Genomic DNA, 24,451 nt, shown 5'->3' with positions numbered 1-24,451 from the left:
AAGCTAACATCACCCTAATACCAAAACCAGGCAAAGACCCCACCAAAAAAGAAAACTACAGACCAATATCCCTGATGAACGTAGATGCAAAAATACTCAACAAAATATTAGCAAACCGAATTCAAAAATACATCAAAAGGATCATACACCATGACCAAGTGGGATTCATTCCAGGGATGCAAGGATGGTACAACATTCGAAAGTCCATCAACATCATCCACCACATCAACAAAAAGAAAGACAAAAACCACATGATCATCTCCATAGATGCTGAAAAAGCATTTGACAAAGTTCAACATCCATTCATGTTAAAAACTCTCAGCAAAATGGGAATAGAGGGCAAGTACCTCAACATAATAAAGGCCATCTATGATAAACCCACAGCCAACATTATATTGAACAGCGAGAAGCTGAAAGCATTTCCTCTGAGATCGGGAACTAGACAGGGATGCCCACTCTCTCCACTGTTATTTAACATAGTACTGGAGGTCCTAGCCACGGCAATCAGACAAAATAAAGAAATACAAGGAATCCAGATTGGTAAAGAAAAAGTTAAACTGTCACTATTTGCAGATGACATGATACTGTACATAAAAAACCCTAAAGACTCCACCCCAAAACTACTAGAACTGATATCGGAATACAGCAAAGTTGCAGGATACAAAATCAACACACAGAAATCTGTGGCTTTCCTATATACTAACAATGAACCAACAGAGAGAGAAATCAGGAAAACAACTCCATTCACAATTGCATCAAAAAAAATAAAATACCTAGGAATGAACCTAACCAAAGAAGTGAAAGACTTATACTCTGAAAACTACAAGTCACTCTTAAGAGAAATTAAAGGGGACACTAACAGATGGAAACTCATCCCATGCTCATGGCTAGGAAGAATTAATATCGTTAAAATGGCCATCCTGCCCAAAGCAATATACAGATTTGATGCAATCCCTATGAAACTACCAGCAACATTCTTCAATGAACTGGAACAAATAATTCAAAAATTCATATGGAAACACCAAAGACCCCGAATAGCCAAAGCAATCCTGAGAAAGAAGAATAAAGTAGGGGGGATCTCACTCCCCAACTTCAAGCTCTACTATAAAGCCATAGTAATCAAGACAATTTGGTACTGGCACAAGAGCAGAGCCACAGACCAATGGAACAGACTAGAGAATCCAGACATTAACCCAGACATATATGGTCAATTAATATTTGATAAAGGAGCCATGGACATACAATGGCGAAATGACAGTCTCTTCAACAGATGGTGCTGGCAAAACTGGACAGCTACATGTAGGAGAATGAAACTGGACCATTGTCTAACCCCATATACAAAAGTAAACTCAAAATGGATCAAAGACCTGAATGTAAGCCATGAAACCATTAAACTCCTGGAAGAAAACATAGGCGAAAACCTCTTAGACATAAACATGAGTGACCTCTTCTTGAACATATCTCCCCGAGCAAGGAAAACAACAGCAAAAATGAGTAAGTGGGACTATATTAAGCTGAAAAGCTTCTGTACAGCAAAAGACACCATCAATAGAACAAGAAGGATCCCTACAGTATGGGAGAATATATTTGAAAATGACACATCCGATAAAGGCTTGACGTCCAGAATATATAAGGAGCTCTCACGCCTCAACAAACAAAAAACAAATAACCCAATTAAAAAATGGGCAGAGGAACTGAACAGACAGTTCTCCAAAAAAGAAATACAGATGGCCAACAGACACATGAAAAGATGCTCCACATCGCTAATTATCAGAGAAATGCAAATTAAAACTACAATGAGGTATCACCTCACACCAGTAAGGATGGCGGCCATCCAAAAGACAAACAACAACAAATGTTGGCGAGGCTGTGGAGAAAGGGGAACCCTCCTACACTGCTGGTGGGAATGCAAGTTAGTTCAACCATTGTGGAAAGCAGTATGGAGGTACATCAAAATGCTCAAAACAGACTTACCATTTGACCCAGGAATTCCACTCCTAGGAATTTACCCTAAGAATGCAGCAATCAAGTTTGAGAAAGACAGATTCACCCCTATGTTTATTGCAGCACTATTTACAATAGCCAAGAATTGGAAGCAACCTAAATGTCCATCAATAGATGAATGGATAAAGAAGATGTGGTACATATACACAATGGAATACTACTCAGCTATAAGAAAAGGGCAAATCCAATCATTTGCAGCAACATGGATGGAGCTGGAGGGTATTATGCTCAGTGAAACAAGCCAAGCGGAGAAAGAGAAATACCAAATGATTTCACTTATCTGCGGAATATAAGAACAAAGGAAAAACTGAAGGAACAAAACAGCAGCAGAATCACAGAACTCAAGAATGGACTAACAGGTACCAAAGGGAAAGGGACTGGGGAGGATGGGTGGGTAGGGAGGGATAAGGGGGGGAGAAGTAGGGGGGTATTAAGATTAACATGCATGGGGGGGTAGGAGAAAAGGGAGGGCTGTACAACACAGAGAAGGCAAGTAGTGATTCTACAACATTTTGCTATGCTGATGGACAGTGACTGTAAAGGGGTTTATAGGGGAGACCTGGTATAGGGGAGAGCCTAGTAAACATAATATTTGTCAGGTAAGTGTAGATTAGTGATAGCAAAAAAAAAAAAAAAAAAAAAGGGCAGTTCCTGTGTGGTAACCTCCAACGAGTTCTACACAAGGGTATAAAGGGCATATAAAAGTGTAGGCAAAGGGTCTGTTTGTGTTTATACAGAGGATCAAAGCCTAATTGGGCTACCCCGAAAATGAACTAAGATACGATATGAAAAAGAACTTCCAACATCTGCACCCTCTGGAAGACTCATGCCAGAAGATGATCATCAAAAAACCCCAACAAAGATCCACGCACTGCTACAGCTGTAGATGCACTCATCCCACCAGTTCCTGGACCTGCCATGGGAATGAGGAAGGAGATATCTAAGCTGGCCTGTGCATACAGTAAAACAACAAAATTGGACTGGATCTATACTGTTGGAACTCAACCAAGAATTTGGAGAAGTGCAAATTGTAGCGCTCCAAAGTCTTACAACTACAAACTATTTATTGTTAAAAGAACATATGGCATGTGAACAGTCCCCAGGAATGGGTTGTTTTAATTTGTCTGATTTCTCTCAGACTGTTCAAGTTCATTTGGACAATATCCACCATATCATAGATAAGTTTTCACAAATGCCTAAGGTGCCTAACTGGTTTTCTTGGTTTCACTGCAGATGGCTGGTAATTACAGATAAGCTTTGGTTATGTAACTATACTCCTATTATGTTAATGGGTGTGTGCAATTTAAGTAGTAGCTTAAAACCTATACATGCTGAAGTTACTCTACAAGAAGATATATCAAAGAAATAATCAATCTTCCCATGTTTTCTTCCGCCTGCTACTTCTATAGCTTTTCTTCTTCCTTCCTAATTACAACCCTTAAATAGAATTCGTGCCTCATATCAAATTTACCGAGTATCATAATTCTTCCAAGTGGTAAAGATACCTCAAGACAAATGCTGGGCATAGAAGCCACAGGGCATAAATATGCAAAGAAGTAAAAAGCTAACTTTTTCAAACAATAAGGCTTCTCTCTCACTTACCAACTTCACATTTCCCTGTATGGCCCCGGAAGATGACTGGTTAGCCAGAGACGGGTAAGATTCCTCAAGGGAGGAACAACCTAAGACAGGCACAGTCGCAGGGGGGCCATCAGGTGAGAAATTGGGGATCAACAGAGGTGAGGCTTAGAACCTCACCCCCCCGTTCTGAGAGAAATCTTCTGCATACGTGGATGTTTTATTGCCCTGGTCTAGCTTGGATTAACACATAGTCTACAGGCACACACCTGATCATCTACATGTGCTCTCTTACAACACTAAACTATGTTTTCTACCTTTATCTTGTATCTACCTACCACTTCAGCATTTTATTAAAAATAATAATAATAAAGAGAGAAATGTGGTATCCACATATAAATCAAGTATAAAAACCAAATGAGTATTCATATTTGAACTGACTGTTTAGAGTTCATAATGCATGAGCAAAACCGAAAGTTTCTGTGATGACTGCCCTTGTACTGTTCACTATGTAACTTATTCATTATGTAAGAATTTGTTCTACATGTAAGAACTTGTTTGTTATGCCTCAGAAGATTGGAGACTGACAAAAATTAGGCTTGGGGTGGAATAATGATTGTGCATTGAGCATTGACTCCCCTATACAGAATTTTATTGTTGTTAACAACCATTTCATCAATAAATATGAGAGATGCCCTCACAAAAAAAAAAAAAAAAGAAAAAAAAGGACAGACTTCCAATGGTAAAATAAATTAGTAACCGGGAGGTAATGTATAGCATAAGGAATATAGTCAAGATATTGTAACAGCCTGGTAGGGTGATAGCTGGAACCTAGAATTATGTATATAAATGTTCTACCACTGTGTTGTACACTTGAAACTCATGTAATGTAATACTGTGTGTCAACTACCCTTCAATAAAAAATAATTATTATAAAAAAAAAAAAAAAAAAAAAAAGAATGGAGAAGGAAGAAAATGGAGGAGAAATAGAAAAGAACCTTTAGATTATGTTTATAACAGCATATTAAGTAAGTTAAGTTAGACAGTAAGATAGTAAAGACGCTAACCTTGAACCTTTGGTAACCACAAACTTAAAGCCTGCAATGGCAATAAGTACTTTCAATAAACACCCTAAATGTAAATGGAATGAATGCACCAATCAAAAGACACAGAGTAATAGAATGGATAAAAAAGCAAGACCCATTTATATGATGCTTACAAGAGACTCACCTCAAACCCAAAGACATGCACAAATTAAAAGTCAAGGGATGGAAAAAGATATTTCATGCAAACAATAGGAAGAAAAAAGCAGGTGTTGCAGTACTAGTATCAGACAAAATAGACGTCAAAACAAAGAAAATAACAAGAGATAAAGAAGGATATTACATAATGATAAAGGGCTCAGTCCAACAAGAGGATATAACCATTATAAATATATATGCACCCAACACAGGAGCACCAGCATATGTGAAACAAATACAAACAGAACTAAAGGAAGAAATAGAATGCAATGCATTCATTTTAGGAGACTTCAACACACCATTCACTCCAAAGGACAGATCCACCGGACAGAAAATAACTAAGGACACAGGGGCACTGAACAACACAATAGAACAGATGGACCTAATAGTCATCTATAGAACTCTACATCCAAAAGCAACAGGATACACATTCTTCTCAAGTGCACATGGAACATTTTCCAGAATAGACTGCATACTAGGCCACAAAAAGAGCCTCAGTAAATTCAAAAAGATTGAAATTCTACCAACCAACTTTTCAGACCACAAAGGTATAAAACTAGAAATAAATTGTACAAAGAAAGCAAAAAGGCTCACAAACACATGGAGGCTTAACAACATGCTCCTAAATAATCAATGGATCAACGACCAAATTAAAATAGAGATCAAGGAATATATGGAAACAAATGACAACAACAACCCAAAGCCCCAACTTCTGTGGGATGCAGCGAAAGTAGTCTTCAGAGGAAAGTATATAGCAATCCAGGCATATTTAAAGAAGGAAGAACAAACCGAAATGAATAGTCTAACTTTTCACATATTATCATATGATAATAGTCACAATTATCAAAATTGGAAAAAGAAGAAGAAATGAGGCCTAAAGTCAGCAGGAGGGACATAATAAAGATCAGAGAAGAAATAAATAAAATTGAGAAGAATAAAACAATAGAAAAAATCAATGAAACCAAGAGCTGGTTCTTCGAGAAAATAAACAAAATAGATAAGCCCCTAGCCAGACTTATTAAGAGAAAAAGAGAATTAACACACATCAACAATATCAAAAGAGAGAAAGGAAACATCATGACAGACCCCACAGAAATACAAAGAATTATTAGAGACTACTAGTGAAAACCTACATGCTAACAAGCTGGAAAACCTAGAAGAAATGGACAACTTCCTAGAAAAATATAACCTTCTAAGACTGACCAAGGAAAAAACAGAAAATCTAAACAACCAATTACCAGCAAAGGAATTGAATCAGTAATCAAAAAACTACCCAAGAACAAAACGCCTGGGCCAGATGGATTCACTGCCAAATTTTATCAGACATATAGAGAAGACATAATACCCATTCTCCTTAAGTTGTCCAAAAAATAGAAGAGGAGGGAATACTCCCAAACTCATTCTATGAAGCCAACATCATCCTAATACCAAAACCAGGCAAAGACTGCACCAAAAAAGAAAATTACAGACCAATATCCCTGATGAACGTAGATGCAAAAATACTCAACAAAATATTAGCAAACTGAATTCAAAAATACATACAGAGGATCATACACCATAACCAAGTGGGATTCATCCCAGGGATGCAAGAATGGTAGAACATTCGAAAATCCATCAACATCGTCCACCACATCAACAAAAAGAAGGACAAAAACCACATAATCACCTCCATAGATGCTGAAAAAGCATTTGACAAAATTCAACATCCATTCATGATAAAAACTCTCAACAAAATGGGCATAGAGGGCAAGTACCTCAACATAATAAAGGCCATATATGATAAACCCACAGCCAATATCATACTGAACAGTGAGAAGCGGAAAGATTTTCCTCTGAGATCGGGAACAAGACAGGGATGCCCACGCTCCCTACTGTTATTCAACATAGTACTGGAGGTCCTAGCCATGCAATCAGACAAAACAAAGAAATACAAGGAATCCAGTTTGGTAAAGAAGAAGTCAAACTGTCACTATTTGCAGATGACATGATATTGTACATAAAAAACCCTAAAGACTCCACTCCAAAACTACTAGAACTGATATTGGAATACAGCAAAGTTGCAGGATACAAAATTAACACACAGAAATCTGTGGCTTTCCTATACACTAACAATGAACTAATAGAAAGAGAAATCAGGAAAACAATTCCATTCACAATTGCATCCAAAATAATAAAATACTTAGGAATAAACCTAACCACGGAAGCGAAAGACCTATACCTTGAAAACTATAAGACACTCTTAAGATAAATTAATGAGGATACTATCAAATGGAAACTCATCCCATGCTCTTGGCTAGGAAGAATTAATATTGTCAAAATGGCCATCCTGCCCAAAGCAATATACAGATTTGATGCAATCACTATCAAATTACCAACAGCATTCTTCAATGAACTGGAACAAATAGTTCAAAAATTCATATGGAAACACCAAAGACCCCGAATAGCCAAAGCAATCCTGAGAAGGAAGAATAAAGTGGGGGGGGGGATCTCGCTCCCCAACTTCAAGCTCTACTACAAAGCCACAGTAATCAAGACAGTTTGGTACTGGCACAAGAACAGAGCCACAGACCAGTGGAACAGAATAGAGACTCCAGACATTAACCCAAACATATATGGTCAATTAATATATGATAAAGGAGCCATGGACATACAATTGGGAAATGACAGTCTCTTCAACAGATGGTGCTGGCAAAACTGGACAGCTACATGTAAGAGAATGAAACTGGATCACTGTTTAACCCCATACACAAAAGTAATTTCGAAATGGATCAAAGACCTGAATGTAAGTCATGAAACCATAAAACTCTTAGAAAAAAACATAGGCAAAAATCTCTTAGACATAAACATGAGCGACTTCTTCATGAACATATCTCCTGAGGCAAGGGAAACAAAAGCACAAATGAACAAGTGGGATTATATCAAGCTGAAAAGCTTCTGTACAGCAAAGGACACCATCAATAGAACAAAACGGTATCCTACAGTAAGGGAGAATATATTCATAAATGACAGATCCGATAAAGGGTTGACATCCAAAATATATAAAGATCTCATGCACTTCAACAAACAAAAAGCAAATAATCCAATTAAAAAATGGTCAGAGGAGCTGAACAGACAGTTCTCCAAAGAAGAAATTCAGATGGCCAACAGACACATGAAAAGATGCTCCACATAGCTAGTCGTCAGAGAAATGCAAATTAAAATCACAATGAGATATCACCTCACAGTGGTAAGGATGGCCACCATCCAAAAGACAAACAACAACAAATGTTGGTGAGGTTGTGGAGAAAGGGGAACCCTTCTACACTGCTGGTGGGAATGTAAATTAGTTCAACCATTGTGGAAAGCAGTATGGAGGTTCCTCATACAACTCAAAATAGAAATACCATTTGACCCAGGAAATCCACTTCTAGAAATTTACCCTAAGAATGCAGCAACTCAGTTTGAAAAAGACATATGAACCCCTATGTTTATCACAGCACTATTTACAATAGCCAAGAAATGGAAGCAACCTAAGTGTCCATCAGTAGATGAATGGATAAAGAAGATGTGGTACATATACACAATGGGATATTATTCAGCCATAAGAAGAAAACAAATCCTACCATTTGCAACAACATGGATGGAGCTAGAGGGTATTATGCTCAGTGAAATAAGCCAGGTGGAGAAAGACAAGTACCAAATGATTTCACTCATATGTGGAGTATAAGAACAAAGGAAAACTGAAGGAACAGAACAGCAGCAGAATCACAGAACCCAAGAATGGACTAACAGGTACCAAAGGGAAAGGGACTAGGGAGGATGGGTGGGAAGTGTGGGGTAAGAGGGTGGGGAAGAAAGGGGGCATTAGATTAACATGTATTATGTGGAGAGGGGTCATGAGGAGGGCTGTGCAACACAGAGAAGACAAGTAGTGATTCTACAGCATCTTCCTACACTGATGGACAGTGACTGTAATGGGGTTTGTGGTGGGGGGGACTGGTGAAGGGGGGAGTCTAGTAAACGTAATGTTCTCCATGTAACTGTAGATTAATGATAATGAAATGAATTAAAAAAAGCTTTTGCTCTGTAGTTTGAAAAGTCTGCTCAGTGTGGACAGAATCTGTTATATTAATCCAATGGATTCAATATAACTGTAATTTTTAAAACTTGAGGATCTGAGTTTGACCAGTCCTGACATCTTCCACCTACACTCCCAACATATGCATTAATAAAAGCTATGCCTTTAAAGCCTGATCTTTGTCGTACCTTCATTTCTGCTGAGTTCAATGTCTGCAAACAACCCAATCTTGATGACTTGCCACAGAAGCCCCAGGACCAGGTAAGGCTTCCCCTCCTTTAAGTCCTCTGCCCCGATGTTAACCACGTGGCACCCGATGGCAGAGGCAGAGTTCAGAGCCAGGTTCAAATTCTCCTGAGGGAGGAAAAGTATGCGAGTTTTGTCTTTGATTATGCAGATGCCAAACGATAATTCCTGATTGGCAGCAGGAACAGTGTTTTGTTTCTGGGAAGGGCACAGGTCTAGAGGTCTGGTCTTCACTAGATTTTAACATTGAGAAAAAGCAGTTCACTAGAAGAGAAAGTCTGGTAACCCAGACACGGCCTATGCAGTGCGTATTTGATCAAACTGGCCCCCTGAGCCAAAGGAACCTTCTCTTCAGGGTGAAACTAATATGGAGTCTTATATTTTTCCACTTTGCTCTGTGACAGAGCACACACACTCAACATGCCCATCAGCCAGAAATAAAGGGCTCCACTGCGGTAGTCATTGCCTTGTCACTGGCTGTCATCTATAACACAATTGATGTAAATCAAGGTCACGAAAGAGAGTAACAGAAAAGCTTTTTGACTTTCAGTCCGAGTATTAAGGGACTGAGAAAGAGACAGATCAAATTCCTGGAGAAGATGGAGTAATTTCACTAGGGCAGTTTATCCAGTACCCATAGTATCTGGGGACCTTGTGCACACACACACACACACACACACACACACACACACACACACACACACACACACAGTTTTCAAAACTGATAATAATCTATGTAACTAACATATAGGTGGAAAAGAGTCGATGAAATTTTTAGCCTAGAATCTTTATACAATTCTTGGGTCCACAAAGGAGAAGACATCATACAGCGTTGTTTTGTTGACAAATTAAAAACAAAGCAAAACAAAACACACACCACCACCAAATTGGGAAGGGGACTATCTGAACAAAAGTGGGTTTCTGCTCTCGTGTAGAGCTTAAACGATGAGTGAAAAAATATCATTCCTACTTATGGCCAAGATTAAAATGTAACATCAAGGTTAAATTAAACATTAAGTGTGTTCATATATTTTTGATCACTTTCCTCACTTCGGTGGCCACCTCCACTGTAACAGTGCCCAGCATTGCTTAAATCCGAACTGGACACACCACACTGTTTGTGATTTAAGAAGTGAGACATGGTTTCTGAGTAAGAGAATTACAATAATGTTAATATGCTTGAATATAACATAGAAATACAGCTTTCTTACTACTGGCTACTGTCCCAGTCCATCAACAAACTGAAGGCATAAAAGCAAGTTACATTTATCACACTGGAGACTGTGTCCAGTGCCGCCACGGAGGCTGCCAGACCACTTCCCATTTTTCACCCCCTCACTTCTTAGAAAGGCGTTATCTTTTTAGCAAAAATGCTGTGTATTCGACATCAGCTCAAAGATAAATTGCTAGGGGAAGTCTGAGTTCAACTTTAGCCAATGTAAATTTTATTCCTAAGTGGCCAAAACAGGAGTCCCCAGCTGTTAACACCCCACCAGTCTTCTCCCTCCTTCCCAGCCCACTGTTGTCTTAATAAAATCCCAAACAGAAATGTATTCCCTCATCCCCACCAGTCCTGCCAAATCACTAGCCCCAAACCTGGGCTTTGAGAATAAATCTGAGCACCTGCAAGGGACTGACCCGAAGCTGTGGTGCCCACTCATTCCCAACACAATCCTCTCTTAAGGTAATGGAAGGAGGACATACCTGAATGGTGAAAGGGGTGAGTTTCTTTTTGTTGATTGTTCTTTCATCAATTGTGTCTGGCACTGATAGGTTAATCATTTTACTGAAAGTGAAACATTTAAAGTAAAGAAAGCAGGCTTTGGAATAACAGAATCCAGTAACACTGAGTTTAAATTCTAGCAATACCATAAGCAAACCTGATGGCAACATAATTTGTGCTGCCCTGAGTTTAAACATAAAATCAGTTATGCAGTTTTGACTAGATTCAAACTATCTGTACAAAAGGTTAACGTTCCTGAAGTCATACTAATATATTGAAGTAGGAAGAACCCCACTTCATTCACTGACCTAAAAAGCTGCAAAATTATCGTGATTCCCTTAGTACATGAGGAAACTGTGGGTGGAGAGCCAAAGCAAATCCTCCATGTGTTGAAAATTGTCCCCTGTATGTAAGACTCCTTACGCACTTTGAGCTTACATAGTCTAAATTTCTATTTGACACATATTCTAACCCTATGCCTTTAACTAACTGTAGGATAAATGTTTTATCCCCTCCATAGTCATTACTGTATCAGTGCTTTAGAAAGTTCTCATTTAAGTATTTCATACATTGATCAGGCATCTAAAACAAGCACTTATTATTTATGAAAAACTGATTTGACCCGGTTAGCATTGGTTTAACCTTCAATGGGGTATAAAAAAAAGTCCTTAAGTTACCTCAGTTTTATATAAAGAAGGTGAAAAAAAATCCAGAACAACAACAAAACCAAAGGACAATAAACTTGACTGTAACTCTTCCTTTTTTTAATGAGAAAAGAAATCAGTATTAACATTTTTTTCCTAACAATTTTTAAGCAACTACCTTTTTCTGTGGTTGTTCTTTAAAGATGCATTTTTATAACTTTGTCATGTGTGTGTACATATATTTAAATAAAGGCACCTTATTGACATTTAGGCAAAACAAATGCCTGAATTATTATTTGAAAAATATGAAGCTGGTAGTAAACTAGAAGCTCCAGGAGATGGAGGTGGGGTGAGTTTAGAAAGAATAAAATATCCCTGCCCTTGAAAAGCTTATAGTCAAGTTAGAGACAAAATATATGGATATGAAACATTTCATAACCATCCAAAGCAGGGCATTACAATGGCTCCCAAAGTACTACAGAGTGTGTGCTTTAAGCATTCAGTGAGGGGAGATCACTGGGGGTTGAAACAGGCCAGAAAACTTCATGATAGGTGAATTCATCTAGGAGGAGAGGATGGGAAAGGGCATATTTACAAAGGCAAATAAAAGACAAAGCCACAGTTCCCAGTTACACAACCGGAGTGTGTGCGAGGAAGAGGGCGTGTGGTTGCTGGTTCACTGCGTCACCCATGCAACTGCTTACGCAGTCCCCTGGGCTGGGCACCTGAGATGTGGTGTCTTGGGAGGTAAAACTGGAAGGAGATGGAGGGCAGACCACGGAGGGCATTGGGTCCAAATTGGGGAGTCAGGACTTGGTCCTGTCACCTAGGCTTTGGGTGTCTTTTTTTTTTGGCAGTTAAACCTTTTTAAACTGAACTCTGATGGTGAGCTCTAATAAGTAAAATATCAGGAACATGATTGCTCTGGTCATTGCAGAGGACAGGGCACACAAAGTCTTGCCCATCCATTCTTCCTTTTAACTCCTGAGCCCCCCTGCGACTGGGTATTTCAAGCTTTTTCACTGACACCATGTCTTACAATGACAGAGAAACTGCTAAAGTGAGAGTTGCAGAGGCATTTTAAAGACACAGTCCTGAACTGACCAGCTGTGGTAACAGGCCCCCATGGAGAGAACACATCCCTCCTTTCCCTGGTGACCTCAACATTTGAGTTGTGTATTATGTGCCCCACTCAAAAGTCCCTTTGCTTGAGGACTTGCCCTGGACTGCTTCGATTACCATGCTGCGATGATCAATTTCCTACACTCCGTGGTAGTCCACGTTCAAATGAAGCAAACTGGCATATATTCCAAAAATAATTGCTTTTGGCCTTGTCATACTATATCGCCATGCTTGTCATTGTCTCCATACTGTGCATCCCTCCCTTCCACCCAAGCAATAGTACTTTTACATTTCTCATTTTAAGTTGCTTTTGAAATTAGTTTGTTTCCTGGACTTGCCAAGTCAAAGTCCTGAAAAGCATTTTGGGTCCATTTAAGCACCAAAAATTTGTGTTTATGCCTAGGATAAACACAATGAATTGTTGGTATTCCAGAAAGTTCTAGGGAAACGTTTGGAAACCAAGAAGGAAATGTTATTTACCAAAGGACAATGCCATCCCCAACAGCACTGAAGAGATCGTTTGTGTTTGGATTCATTGGGATGACATGCCGACAGTCGGGGTCGTTTTCTAGGGCTTTGTTTATCCAGTTGACAAAGGCATATTTCTCTTCCTCTGCAAAGTAAATGATTACAATGACTTACTGCAAAACAAAAATCTGATATAAGCTAAAATATGCACATGGATCTTAGGTTCTCATGCCCAGGAGAGACACTGAGAGGCTATCTGGTCCATTACCCTATCATCTAACATCACATTTATTAACATTCAAAAACCTCAGATGAACTTGGGAAACAGATAAAGGATCTCTGTTCATTCCAAGTTATAAAACATACAGGGAGCAAATTTAGAAGCTATATATATGTAAGTGTAATATGTATGTGTAAATATGTATAAACACTATATTTAGAAGCATTTGCCTTTATTTTTATATATGCAAATACATATAAATAATCAAAATATATATTTATATGCAACTTAAATAAGAATGTGGTCTAGGGCTTACAGGATATAACTCAGGGTTCGGCCTTGAGCCCAGCTGATTTAAATGTGGATGTCACAGACAATCCTTGCAATACCTTTGAGCTTTATCAAATTACAATGAAATTGCTATGAAATGGAAATCATTTGTGATATAATATTTCTTTCCTACCAGTAAAGCTGCCAGAGGTTGATTTTAGAAGTTCGAATACAATCTCATGCGATGCCTGACAGCCCCAGCATCACGTTTCCTAAATTGCGTATCATTGAAAACAATAACGCCACTTAGAAAAATCCCCAATCACAAGAGTATGGGAAACGCTATATAACAAATAACTGTCTTAAAGATTTGTAATGTACATTTACATAGTAAAAGGCTGTGAAAATTTCTGTGATTAAAAATAAAAGGCTTAACTATGTCTTCACAATTACAGGCGGTGCTTAAATGTGAATTTACCTTTCAGATCAACTAATGTTTTGAAGACTCAGTTTGGGAGTTGTTGAATTACTGCACCATTTGAGCCTGTAGAAGTTTCCAATAAGATGTTGGATGGCAGCCTTCAGAATAAATACACAACCTTCTTCCAAGTCCGTGAAAACAATTTTTTTGACGACTCAGCAGGCATTGAGAATAATCGTAAAGTTTGGAGGCAGAAGCTTGAGGGCCTCATTTTGTCCTTAAGGTTTACAAAGGAATTTTTACAACCTTTAATGTCTTTTTCAAGTGCTGGTGAGATTATTTGGTACTGGACCCTACCTAGAACTAGGAATGCTCCTCCTATATATTTATGTCCCTAGAAATGGTCCAGTAACACACAGTAGTTAATAAACTCAAAGTAGCTTCTGTGGTGAACAGTATTAACAGAGTAGTTTATAAAGCTCGAAACAGTAGTCAATAAATTCATGTTGGTGCCTGGCTCTCACTGCACCCGTTAGGTGTGAACACCAAGTTTAGAATCTGTAACCCCAAAAGACATGGATCCTTTCTACAAGGTTCCCCCTCTGCTACCCTCCCACCCTCTCCTCATCCCAGCACCCTCTCTGCTTCCGCTCTGCACCCATCAAGACAGCCTACCTGAATAGGAGTGCTGGGTGCCGACACTAGACTGCTCTGAAGTACCACCGATTGCACAGATCCCTTCTTTCTTATTGATTGCTTTCCTAAAGGTCTTGGCAACTTCTGTGCTTTTTAGGCCATGAAAAACCTGCAAAAATATAATGTGTCTTTAGAAACCCTGTCTGTGATCAAGAAAGCCACAAAGGGAAGGGTATATAATGTTGAAGCAAGGAGGATGGGAATGTATCACAGGATATTTTTTCAATTAAAGTCCCAAATTTCAAATGTATCTCTTTGTACTCTGCCTCATACTCACCTTGATAAACTCATCAAAGCTTATCTTCCCATCCTGGTCCAGATCACCTGTAGCCATCAAGTTTTCTGAGATTTCTCTCACCCTGTACCCAGGCAGAGGCAAGCAAGCGGCCTTGAACAAGTCATTCAATTCATTGCAGGTGATGTACCCGTTGCCATCGGTATCTGCAAGGCAAATGTGGAGCTGAAGTTTCAGGGCATTTCAGCTCACAGCATGAGAGGTGAGGGAAGGCCAGGTGAGTGGTGAGTGGGCTGGAAAGGCAATCGTTCAGAGGTTGTAGCCTGACCCCAAACAAGAGTCAGAATCTCACAAGAGGCCTGTGACTACTGGATTTGGGCATTAGCATCATTTCTGACACCCAAGAATCATGATTTCAAACCAGAGGTTCTGACAACAGGATCTGAACAGACATTTGGAAATAAATCACAGGCTTATAGAGATACCGAGCAAGCAAAAGTATGGAATAGTGAGAAAACAAGGGAAGGAAACAATAAAAAGATGAGAATTAGGGTCCATTTCCAGGAAAAGCTACAGGTAAGAAAGGGTCCATATTCCATGTTTTGACAGAGATAGAAGTAATTTTCTTAAAGTAACTTTCAAAAGTAAGTTCCCCCAGTGACTCTAACCAATTCCACTGCATTCCTGTCACTTCTGCTGTTTTGCCCATGTTACCATTTGGATCTGTCCTGAAGCTATTCCATGAAGAAGAGAACTGTGACTTGAGGTGTCAGGTCTACTCACCAACTTTGGCAAAAGCTTCCCTGAGCTCCATCATTTCTTCATCCGACACTGATCCTCTGGCCATTTTTTTATTGCTTTAGACACCAAATCTGCAGAGTGGGGAGAACATAAGGAGTGACTGTTAGGCAGTTTCATCCTTAAAGGACCACATAAAGAAGTAATTCCCATGTGTTAAATGGCACAATACTCCTCTACATCACTTATAATTTATAACTGTCTTCAAAATGTAAGCAATGCCCTTATTCTTAGCCTTCCATTTGGCGGTCTCCAAAGAAGGCCCTCACTTTTCTTGCCTCTCCCTGTGTGTGCAGACTCCTCCTCACATCAGGGGGTAGAGTTTATTCTCCCCCCCTTGAATCTTGGCTCATCTGTGCCCACTTTGACCATGTGGGAGGCAGTGAAAGTTATGTCTAGGACTAGACTCTTCTGCTTCCTTCCTCTTGGATCGCTCACTGGTTTCCTGGGATTTTTCCTCCTGGAATCCAACTGTCATGCTGTGAGACAGTCCAAGCCACATGAAGAAGCCAATGAAGGAGAACTGGGTGCTCTGGTTAACAGTCAACTGCCAGGCCATTTTGGACATTCCAGACCATCTGAGTCCTAGTCCACATCACATGGAGCACGAGACTTGCCCAGCTATGCCCAGCTAACCAACGGAACCGAAAGAGATGATAAAGTGATGGTTGTTTTAAGTCACTAAGGTTTGGAGTAGTTTGTTACACAGCAATATACAACTAACATGCTTAAGCTTTTGCATCAATGTGTTTTGTAGAGATACAATGTTTGTATTTAAAATTAATATGTGTGGCCAAGCCAAACAGATAAATTTTATAACTTGAAAGGGAATTATCAAAGTTCGTTAAATATTAAGGAAAGGAGGAAGGGAATCTGACCCTCGAGTAATTCCTGTATGTGACTCAGGGGGACTTGTTAGGTGTTCTCTGTTCAGAAAGGCTAGTCTTGCTGTGAAACAGCTCTAATACTGGAGCTGTTTGTTTTCCAGGTGCATCATTGCTGCCCTCTAATGGGCAGAAACAGAATGAAACAGAAAATGGATTATATTCTCTATTCCCTAGCCAATCCACACCAGCATGTTTCAAATACAAGTTTCATTAAAGCTTCCTGGATTTCCTGGTGCGGAGGAGATGAGTGGGATGGGAATGTGGAGGATGGGATATTTTTATGCATAATAATATCTTGGGCATTTTAATGGAGTTAATGATTTTTTAAAATACATTTTTTAAAGCATTTGTTTTAAATGGATTTCATTTTCTGTTTTCAAATCATTCTATAGTGTTGTACTGTTCCCAGTGGCAGCTAACCATCACAGAAAAAAGGGGACAGTTTTAACACTTAAATCTGTAGAACAAAACTGAATCATACTCAATTTTACAAATCCAAATCCATTATCCTCCTGCTTACTAGCTTATCATGTGCACATATCAGCTGTTTTGAACTTTTATTTTCCCAACCACCCATTATTAACAGAAACCTTCCATGTATATAAAAGCAAACAAAAATAACAACTCTAAGAGCCTTTGTTGGAGAACCCAGATGTCCTCCTGCATCCACTCTCCCGCTCCTTGTCCAGGGAGCATTATTTGATTGTAGAATTACATACCTTGACATTATTTCAATTCCTCTAAGAATATATTTTATTATTAATAATTTTTTTATTGTACCTACTATTTACCCTATGTGTCTAAAAAGGTATTGGTTCATTGGGTTCTCTGAGGGAAGGCAGAAACTGTTGAGGCCTTAATTGTATAAGCAACTGAGATCTCACTTATGCATCACAGTAACTCAGAGACAGGTCTCAGCAGATCTTCTTGCCTTCATTGCTCCCTTTCCTTCCTGTTCTGGTCTGTCTGTCTTGTCTGGCCATCTGTATCTCTGTCTCCCTTCTTCCGTTCTTTTTTTTCCCCCAAACCTTGTTCCAAAAACAATTTGAGCCAGTTTACAGATATATCTAAACCTGAGAGCTAAGCAAATAAAATCATGTAATTGGTGAGAAGGAGAAATAAGCATAGGTAAAATCACATGATAGCAGGAGAGAGATTTAGTACTCCAAATCCATGGTTGAGACTGCACATTTTGTTGAAAGTAGGCTGAAAATTAGCTCTAAGTTCTCCAGAAGCTAATGCAAAAATGGAAATATCAGCTACACAATTCAGTCTATCTAACACTTATCCAAATCACCCAATTTTCTTAGGGCAGCAGAGCTGACATCTGATAGCAACACCTTCACCCTCAAGAAGAGGACTCTTGTGGGAGGCAGTAAACACAAATTCTGTGTTTCTTATAATGTTCTTCAGTGAAGGCTGATGGCATAAATATATGTAATCCCATTTTATAAAGCAGGAAACAGCTCAGAGAAGTTAAGATACATATCTCAGATCCCACAGCTACGCAGAGCAGCACCAGGATTCCAATTCACAAGTCTTTTCTCCTCTCTCATGCTGTCCATTCAGATTCAACGCCTTTACATTCCTGTCAGACACTCATTTCATCCATCTGTTCATTCACTCAGCAATTACTTCACTGAGCATCTTTAATATGTATAGTCCACGGGAGATTTAAAAAACTGTAACACAGACAGCCTGTCTAGGTGTTCTAGCTTAGGAAGACTTTGTTTTCATGTTAAGAAGTCAAGGCTTCTGTTTTAAGAAACCAGTAATGCTGTAGAGTTCACTACACTCCTCTGACTGATTCGGCTCTGCTCCCTTTGTACTCTGTGCCAATACTCCATCTGTGCAGGAACAAAAGGCTCCCCCCATCCTATTTTAGCAAGATCTTTTGTAAAATCTGGCCTAAAGCTCTACATCTGGCTGGCCCTTCTTGTTTTTAAGTGTCTTACACTTCTTGGTTCAAGGAAGTTCATGGGATTATGAGGTAAACTCATTCATCTGCAAGTATTTTCTGAATGCCTTTGTACAAGCCAGGTATTGCTCTTCATTTCAGGGGAGGCACATCTCCACTGACCTACTGACCTAGTTACCCTGACAACATGAGATGATGTTAAAGGTAAGGAAAATGAATGAGATTTCAATCTGAATCTAAACTTAACCCCTATCCTTTGACGAAAGAGTTTGAGATTTTAGAGCACCCAAACAGACTGGTGAAATACAAGTGAAGGCAGAGAAGAACACTGCACCAGGCCTGCATTTTAAGGGTCAAGAAGTGAAAGAACTACAGTGTTGAGTGAGAAAGGAAGTCTAAACATCATGGTACAAAGAAAAAGTGGAGAAAATATTTTAGAATAAAAATTGCATTGCCCATTCAAATGAAAGACCTAGGATGGGGAGGACAGTGTAATTTGAAAACCATGTGATTTTTAAACCAAGATAGCAACCTGAGCATTTGGGTGACCATATTTTTCTAAGAGATATGTGAATGGAGAGGATCAACTCAGGGAGCCTTCAACTGTTAAAACTCCAAAACCCTTCAGTGATTTAACAGCGAAAGGAATGGAGAGTAAACTGAATTAGTTTAAAAGACTAAACGGGAGGAGGAGTCAACAGCCTGAGTTGCTGGGATAGTGTTTGCTGTTTAGGGCCCAAACATGCACAGGTATCTGGAGGGGGTCTCTTTTAACATCAGGATGATCAGAATATCCTGGAAAAACAACCCAACTTTCAGAGATGGAAGGGCCTTAGGAAATAATATATTACAACTCCCTCATTTTACAGATAAGGAAACTGAAGTTCCAATGAGATGAAATACTTTGTCTATGCGCAAGTTCTCAAAGCAATGCCAGGCTAGCGTTTGTAACTGAGGTTGCTGGTGAGCAGAGCGGGACAAGGATGGAGGCACCGTTAACCGGGCCATTCCTGTCCCCACCAAAAAGAGCCCCTTAACTGATGGAACGAAAGTGCAAATGGCAGCACCGTCACAAAGCAGAGGAGCAGGAAGAGCCATGTAGATCAGGCCGTTTCTAGGAAGAAGAGTGCTGAGGTTCGAGTCAAATATTAGGTATTTTACCCACAGTCTGTTAATGTGTTTGCCTGGAAAAAATACACCCATTTTAATGGGTGGGTTTTAATAACAGTAGTATGAATCTTAAGGATAACCGGTGAGAATTTCAGCTTGCAAATTACCGGCACCACGCCGGCCACAGACGCTAGAGAGCTGCTGCAGTGACGGCAGAGGAGGCGCTTCCCTTCCAGGGCCTGAATGAACAGCTTCTTCGATTCTGCTCATCTGTCCGGCATTAAGTATAGTCCCACCCACCTTGTGTTTTGTTTTATTGAGAAATAATTGGCATACATCACTGTGTAAGTTTAAGACATAATGTTACAGCATAACGGTCTGATTTACATATATTGAGAAATGACATCCACAGTAGGTTCAGCTAACATCCATCTTCTCATTGAGATAGGATAAAAAGAAAAGAAAAAAGGAAAGAATAAAGGAAAGAGTTTTGTCCTTGCGATGAGAACTCTTAAGATTTACTCTCAGCGACTTCCTTATATGTCACACAACAGTACTAACTATAGCCATCATGCTGTACATTAATCCCTAGTACCTATTTATCTTATAACAGCAAGTCTGTACCTTCGGATAACCTTTCTCCAATTCTCCCTTCACTTCCCCTCTGCCTCTAGTAACCACAAGTCTGATCTCTTTTCCTGTGAGTTTGGGATTTTTTTTAAGATTCTGCATGTAAGTGAGATCATGCAGTATTTGTCTTTCTCTTATTTGTCTGACATATTTCATTTAGCATAATGCTTTCAAGTTCCATCCATGTTGTTGCAAATGGTAGGATCTCCTCATTTTCATAGCTAAAAAACATTCCATTGTGTGTGTGCACATACCACAACTTCATCCATTTTTAATGACTGCATCATCTAACTATGCCCTGCCAGGAACCATTTTAAGGTCTCTTGCAAAGCAGTGGTGAATTTTGGAACCCTGTTTCTGAACCAGAGCCCAAATCATACATCTGAGACAAATCTCAAACAATTCATCTAAGTCACGTCAGGCTGCTAGTTTTTCTGTGACCACTTACATTTATTAAATCAATAGTTACAGAATCCCAAGACATTTGGCCAAGGAAAGTACCAGTTGTTCATTTTTATAGTATTATTTTTAAAGTCATAAAAATATCAAACAACCCCTCAAACTGCAAAAGCCAGAAAACCTGCTCATTCCTTTTGGTCAGTGAGTTTTGAGCCCCTGCTTAAAGGAGGCTGGTATTTCCCAGATCGGTAGTGACAGGAAATTTCTGATAGTGACTACCTGTAATAAATGCACCTGACTCAAGCTCCCTGAAGTCTGAATACAGAAGCCATCTTTAGGAGGTGACTGCAGAGCACAGTGATGTAGAATGTACAGAAGGAAGTATGTTCTCTAAAATAAATGTAGAAATGTAAGCTGAATTTTCTCTGAGGAGTTTCATAACTGATACTGAAAAGCAGCAGAAAGGGTGGAAAAAGGTGGCCCATTCAGATTGAGATGCTCACAGGCTAGAATCATTTCTGCAACGTGGTAGCGCTGAACTGGTTAGTATTTCGATCCAACACACTGATGCCCAATTATACAACAGCAGGTTCAGCGAGGCGTCTGTAACCCAGCGTCACATTGTCAGGAGACTCTGAATATGCCCTACTTTCCTGCAACTTGACACGGTGGGTAAAGTAAAACTGGAAATTCAGGGCCCAAATTCCTAGCTTTACCTCAATGATTTCAGTACATATCCAGAGGAAAACTGTACAGAAAACCGTACACCTTCCAAACACTTCAGTGAGCAGTGAGTAATCCACAATAACATGTAACCCAGAACACCATCCATATTGCAATAATGACTAAAGAAGTGAGATATAAAGTACACTGGACTCCCAAGTAAAATAAAATACTCATACGATTTTTAAAAAGCCATTGTGATAAAGTTTTATCAGATAAGGAAGTGGCTTTGCTTCCACTTAATCCAGTCTCATTTTACAAAGTAGACCACTCTAGGGGATCTAACTATGAGTAATCTACTACATATTCTTGGGGTTTCTCTATAGATATAGAGATTTCAAAGTTTCACGTAAAGGATGATTCTGTCTCATGAATTCTTTTGTCGAGCCAAAATCTCCTTTAGATTGTCTTTTCTCTCCTTACAGATACCCTGATCCTCTCAAGGGCTGTTCCGGAGTACAGAACTCTTATCTCTGCAGTCTTGGAGATAAGTTCAGTAGGAACAAGTCAGGGAAGGTTGGTCATAGCACAGACGCAACAGCTTTATTATTTCTGGCCATGGAAACACTCAGGGGAGGACAGCAGGAAGATTACTCCAGCCCTGATGAACCTGGCATTGCTTTGTGGCTCGATCACCTAACTGAAGGACTCCCGAAGCTCTCTGCAGCATAGTACAGAGAGCCCAGCTCTGCCACCAGCCAAGGAGCACCCGTCGCCCTGCCTCCTCTCCCCAAGCACACCCCTGACACCTGTTTTCTGCCAAGCTGCTCAAAGCCATTGAGGATGTGACACAGAGCAAACCCTTGCGAAGGAAGGGGACACTCCAGGCTGCAGGGTGGGGAGGCCCACATTGCCCTGGCACCACCCTCCTTCCCCAGGCTGTGGACAACAGGACTCCTGGTGGGAGTGTCTTGAAAATCCACAGCTACTCTTCATTTCGCATTTTCCCACAGGACTTTAAGATCTGACCTTCCCCTACTGAAAACTCAGGTTATCCCTGGGTCTTTTAAAAAAGCTGACTATTATTAGGGGTAAAGTGATTATCCACTATTACAACGATTACCTCAATACTCATTTATTCATTCACTCCACCTGTGAGTCTACGTGCAAGGCCCTGCTCTGGTTATGGGGCTACAGGGCTACAAAGACAGGCTTCATGAGCCTAAAGTGACAAGTTTTAAATGCAACAGAGATATTATTGCTCACTTGTGGAGAAATCATTAATACAACGAAAAAATTTCTGAAGTTCAATAATGAACCAGTGAAAAGGCTGAACACAGGGCTGCAAGACAAAAAAAGATTAGCTGAGAGTGTGAAATTAGCATAGAAACTTACCAAAAACTACAAACATCAAACATCTGAATTAGCCCATTTAATAAAGGTATTCAGATAATTTACACACGTGTACATATCCAGGGAAACCATAACTGAAATAACTGGCAGAGGGTAGAAGAAAGTTCTGAAAGCTTGGTGGCTGGGAGACCGAGGCTATCACCTGTCCGTGTGGGGTCAGGCTCCATGCCGCCTCTAAGGGCCTCCATGTCCTTATCTATAAATTGAGAGATGAAGTCCTTTCTGTGTTAAAACTTCCAAAAGTCTGTTCGGTAGCTGACAAATGCATGTGTAAGTCAGAGACAGGGTAAGGCCTGTGCCCCTAATTCTAGGGGCCGTCTGGAGCTCTGGTCATGACCCTGGTGTACCTTTTCTGAAAAGGACCCAGCATGTCCCAGCCCCACCTGGCTCTGCTCTTACCTCAGTGGCAGGCAACGTTCTGTCCTCATGAGTTCTCCTCACTGACCAGGGCAGATGCCCACTGCTCGGCCGCTCGGCACAGAGCGGGCGGAATACCTGCTTTCTGGGATGTCACTGCAGACAGCTTAAGACACGCTGATCCAGTTCACGCCTAGTTTCTAGGCAGGACTGTTTGCAAACTGTCCCAGAAAGAGAGCCACCTACTATTTTCCTAAAAATGTCCAAATAAGGAAACCCTACAACCTCTCTGGTGTCTCATATCCCTATCCTGTAACCTAAATCTTTTCTGATACGATTAAGCTCCCTCTTTCTTGGGCTATTCTCAGAGGGAATTACAGAAGCTGCTCAATTCATAAAAATTCTGTCACATGCCTTGGTGATTGCTACTGGGCTTATCAAAAAATTCTTTTTACCTGTTTTTTGAGGCTTATGTTCTAAACCTTTAATAGTTTTCTTGGCTACCTTTTGGGTATATGCCAAGTTCCTTAAATAATAACGTAAGAGTAACAGTCATGCAATGTAGGGGTGAAAGGGCCTTAGATATTACCTGAGCACTCTCTTCCTATCACAGAGGAGTGACATGACACCCAAGTTAAAGGACGCACCCAATGTCACAGAGTCCTTGGGACTGGGTCTAGGTCTCTTATTTCTCCTCTGTCTTTTATAGTAAGTTTTCAAAACTAACAGGGAATGTTGTTCTTTAAGAAAAATGTGTTCAACCTATAGTAAGTTAAGTTCCCCCATGAATTCAACTATCTCATGAATATCTGAATGTATGTTTTCTGTGTGTCTCATATATGTTTCCTGCACTTGCAGGAGAACTTAATCTTGGTACTGAGAAGGCACTGGCTGAGAGCAAGGCTACAAAGAACATGCTCCAAATACTATGTACTCATCGACAGGCACCTTCTTGGTTCCAATGACCAAGGTAAGGTGAGTGCCCATGTGTTCATCTACCTATTCATTCTTGACTTTGCATTAAGGCCTTCTGATTTTCCTTAGCAACCTAAAAGCAAACTACATTAAAACAACTCACCCTGAGACACAGTGTTTAAAGCGAAATGCCAAATTTATAGGTCAGTATTAGGGTGATACCCTCAGACTTCTATGAACAGTCCTCATGGTTTCCGACATTCTGTTCCCCTGGCTGTTGGGTGGGGTTAATGAGCCCTTGCTCCTTGGAGCTCTGGTCAGACCTCTGCAGGTGACTCTGGTGCCTACCACCAACTCCTCCAGCAGATGGTGAGGTCACAGTCTAGACATCCACAGAGCTGCCTCAGTGTCTGGCACTTGGCAGGGACTTAGGGAA

At 40.0% G+C, this 24,451-nt stretch overlaps 1 protein-coding gene across 5 annotated transcripts in view; it reads right to left on the bottom strand.

The window, feature by feature from the left end:
- The window catches only part of LCP1 (lymphocyte cytosolic protein 1), a 94,287-nt gene that overhangs the window by 26,667 nt on the left and 43,169 nt on the right, over positions 1-24,451 (bottom strand). For all 5 annotated transcript variants that reach the window (XM_036889694.2, XM_057494654.1, XM_036889696.2 and 2 more), the window contains 6 exons: positions 15,709-15,797; positions 14,968-15,131; positions 14,670-14,799; positions 13,096-13,228; positions 10,831-10,912; positions 9,069-9,234 (listed from right to left, as the gene is read on the bottom strand). In XM_036889694.2, coding sequence (XP_036745589.1) covers positions 9,069-9,234; positions 10,831-10,912; positions 13,096-13,228; positions 14,670-14,799; positions 14,968-15,131; positions 15,709-15,772 — 739 coding nt within the window. In that variant the 5' untranslated portion in view covers positions 15,773-15,797. The remainder of the gene's footprint in view (positions 1-9,068; positions 9,235-10,830; positions 10,913-13,095; positions 13,229-14,669; positions 14,800-14,967; positions 15,132-15,708; positions 15,798-24,451) is intronic.

This window comes from Manis pentadactyla, chromosome 17, assembly GCF_030020395.1.
Source record: "Manis pentadactyla isolate mManPen7 chromosome 17, mManPen7.hap1, whole genome shotgun sequence".
Taxonomy (NCBI): Eukaryota; Metazoa; Chordata; class Mammalia; order Pholidota; family Manidae; genus Manis; species Manis pentadactyla.
The sequence above is the reverse complement of the archived record's forward strand: the minus strand, read 5'-3'. Positions and strand labels throughout refer to the sequence as shown.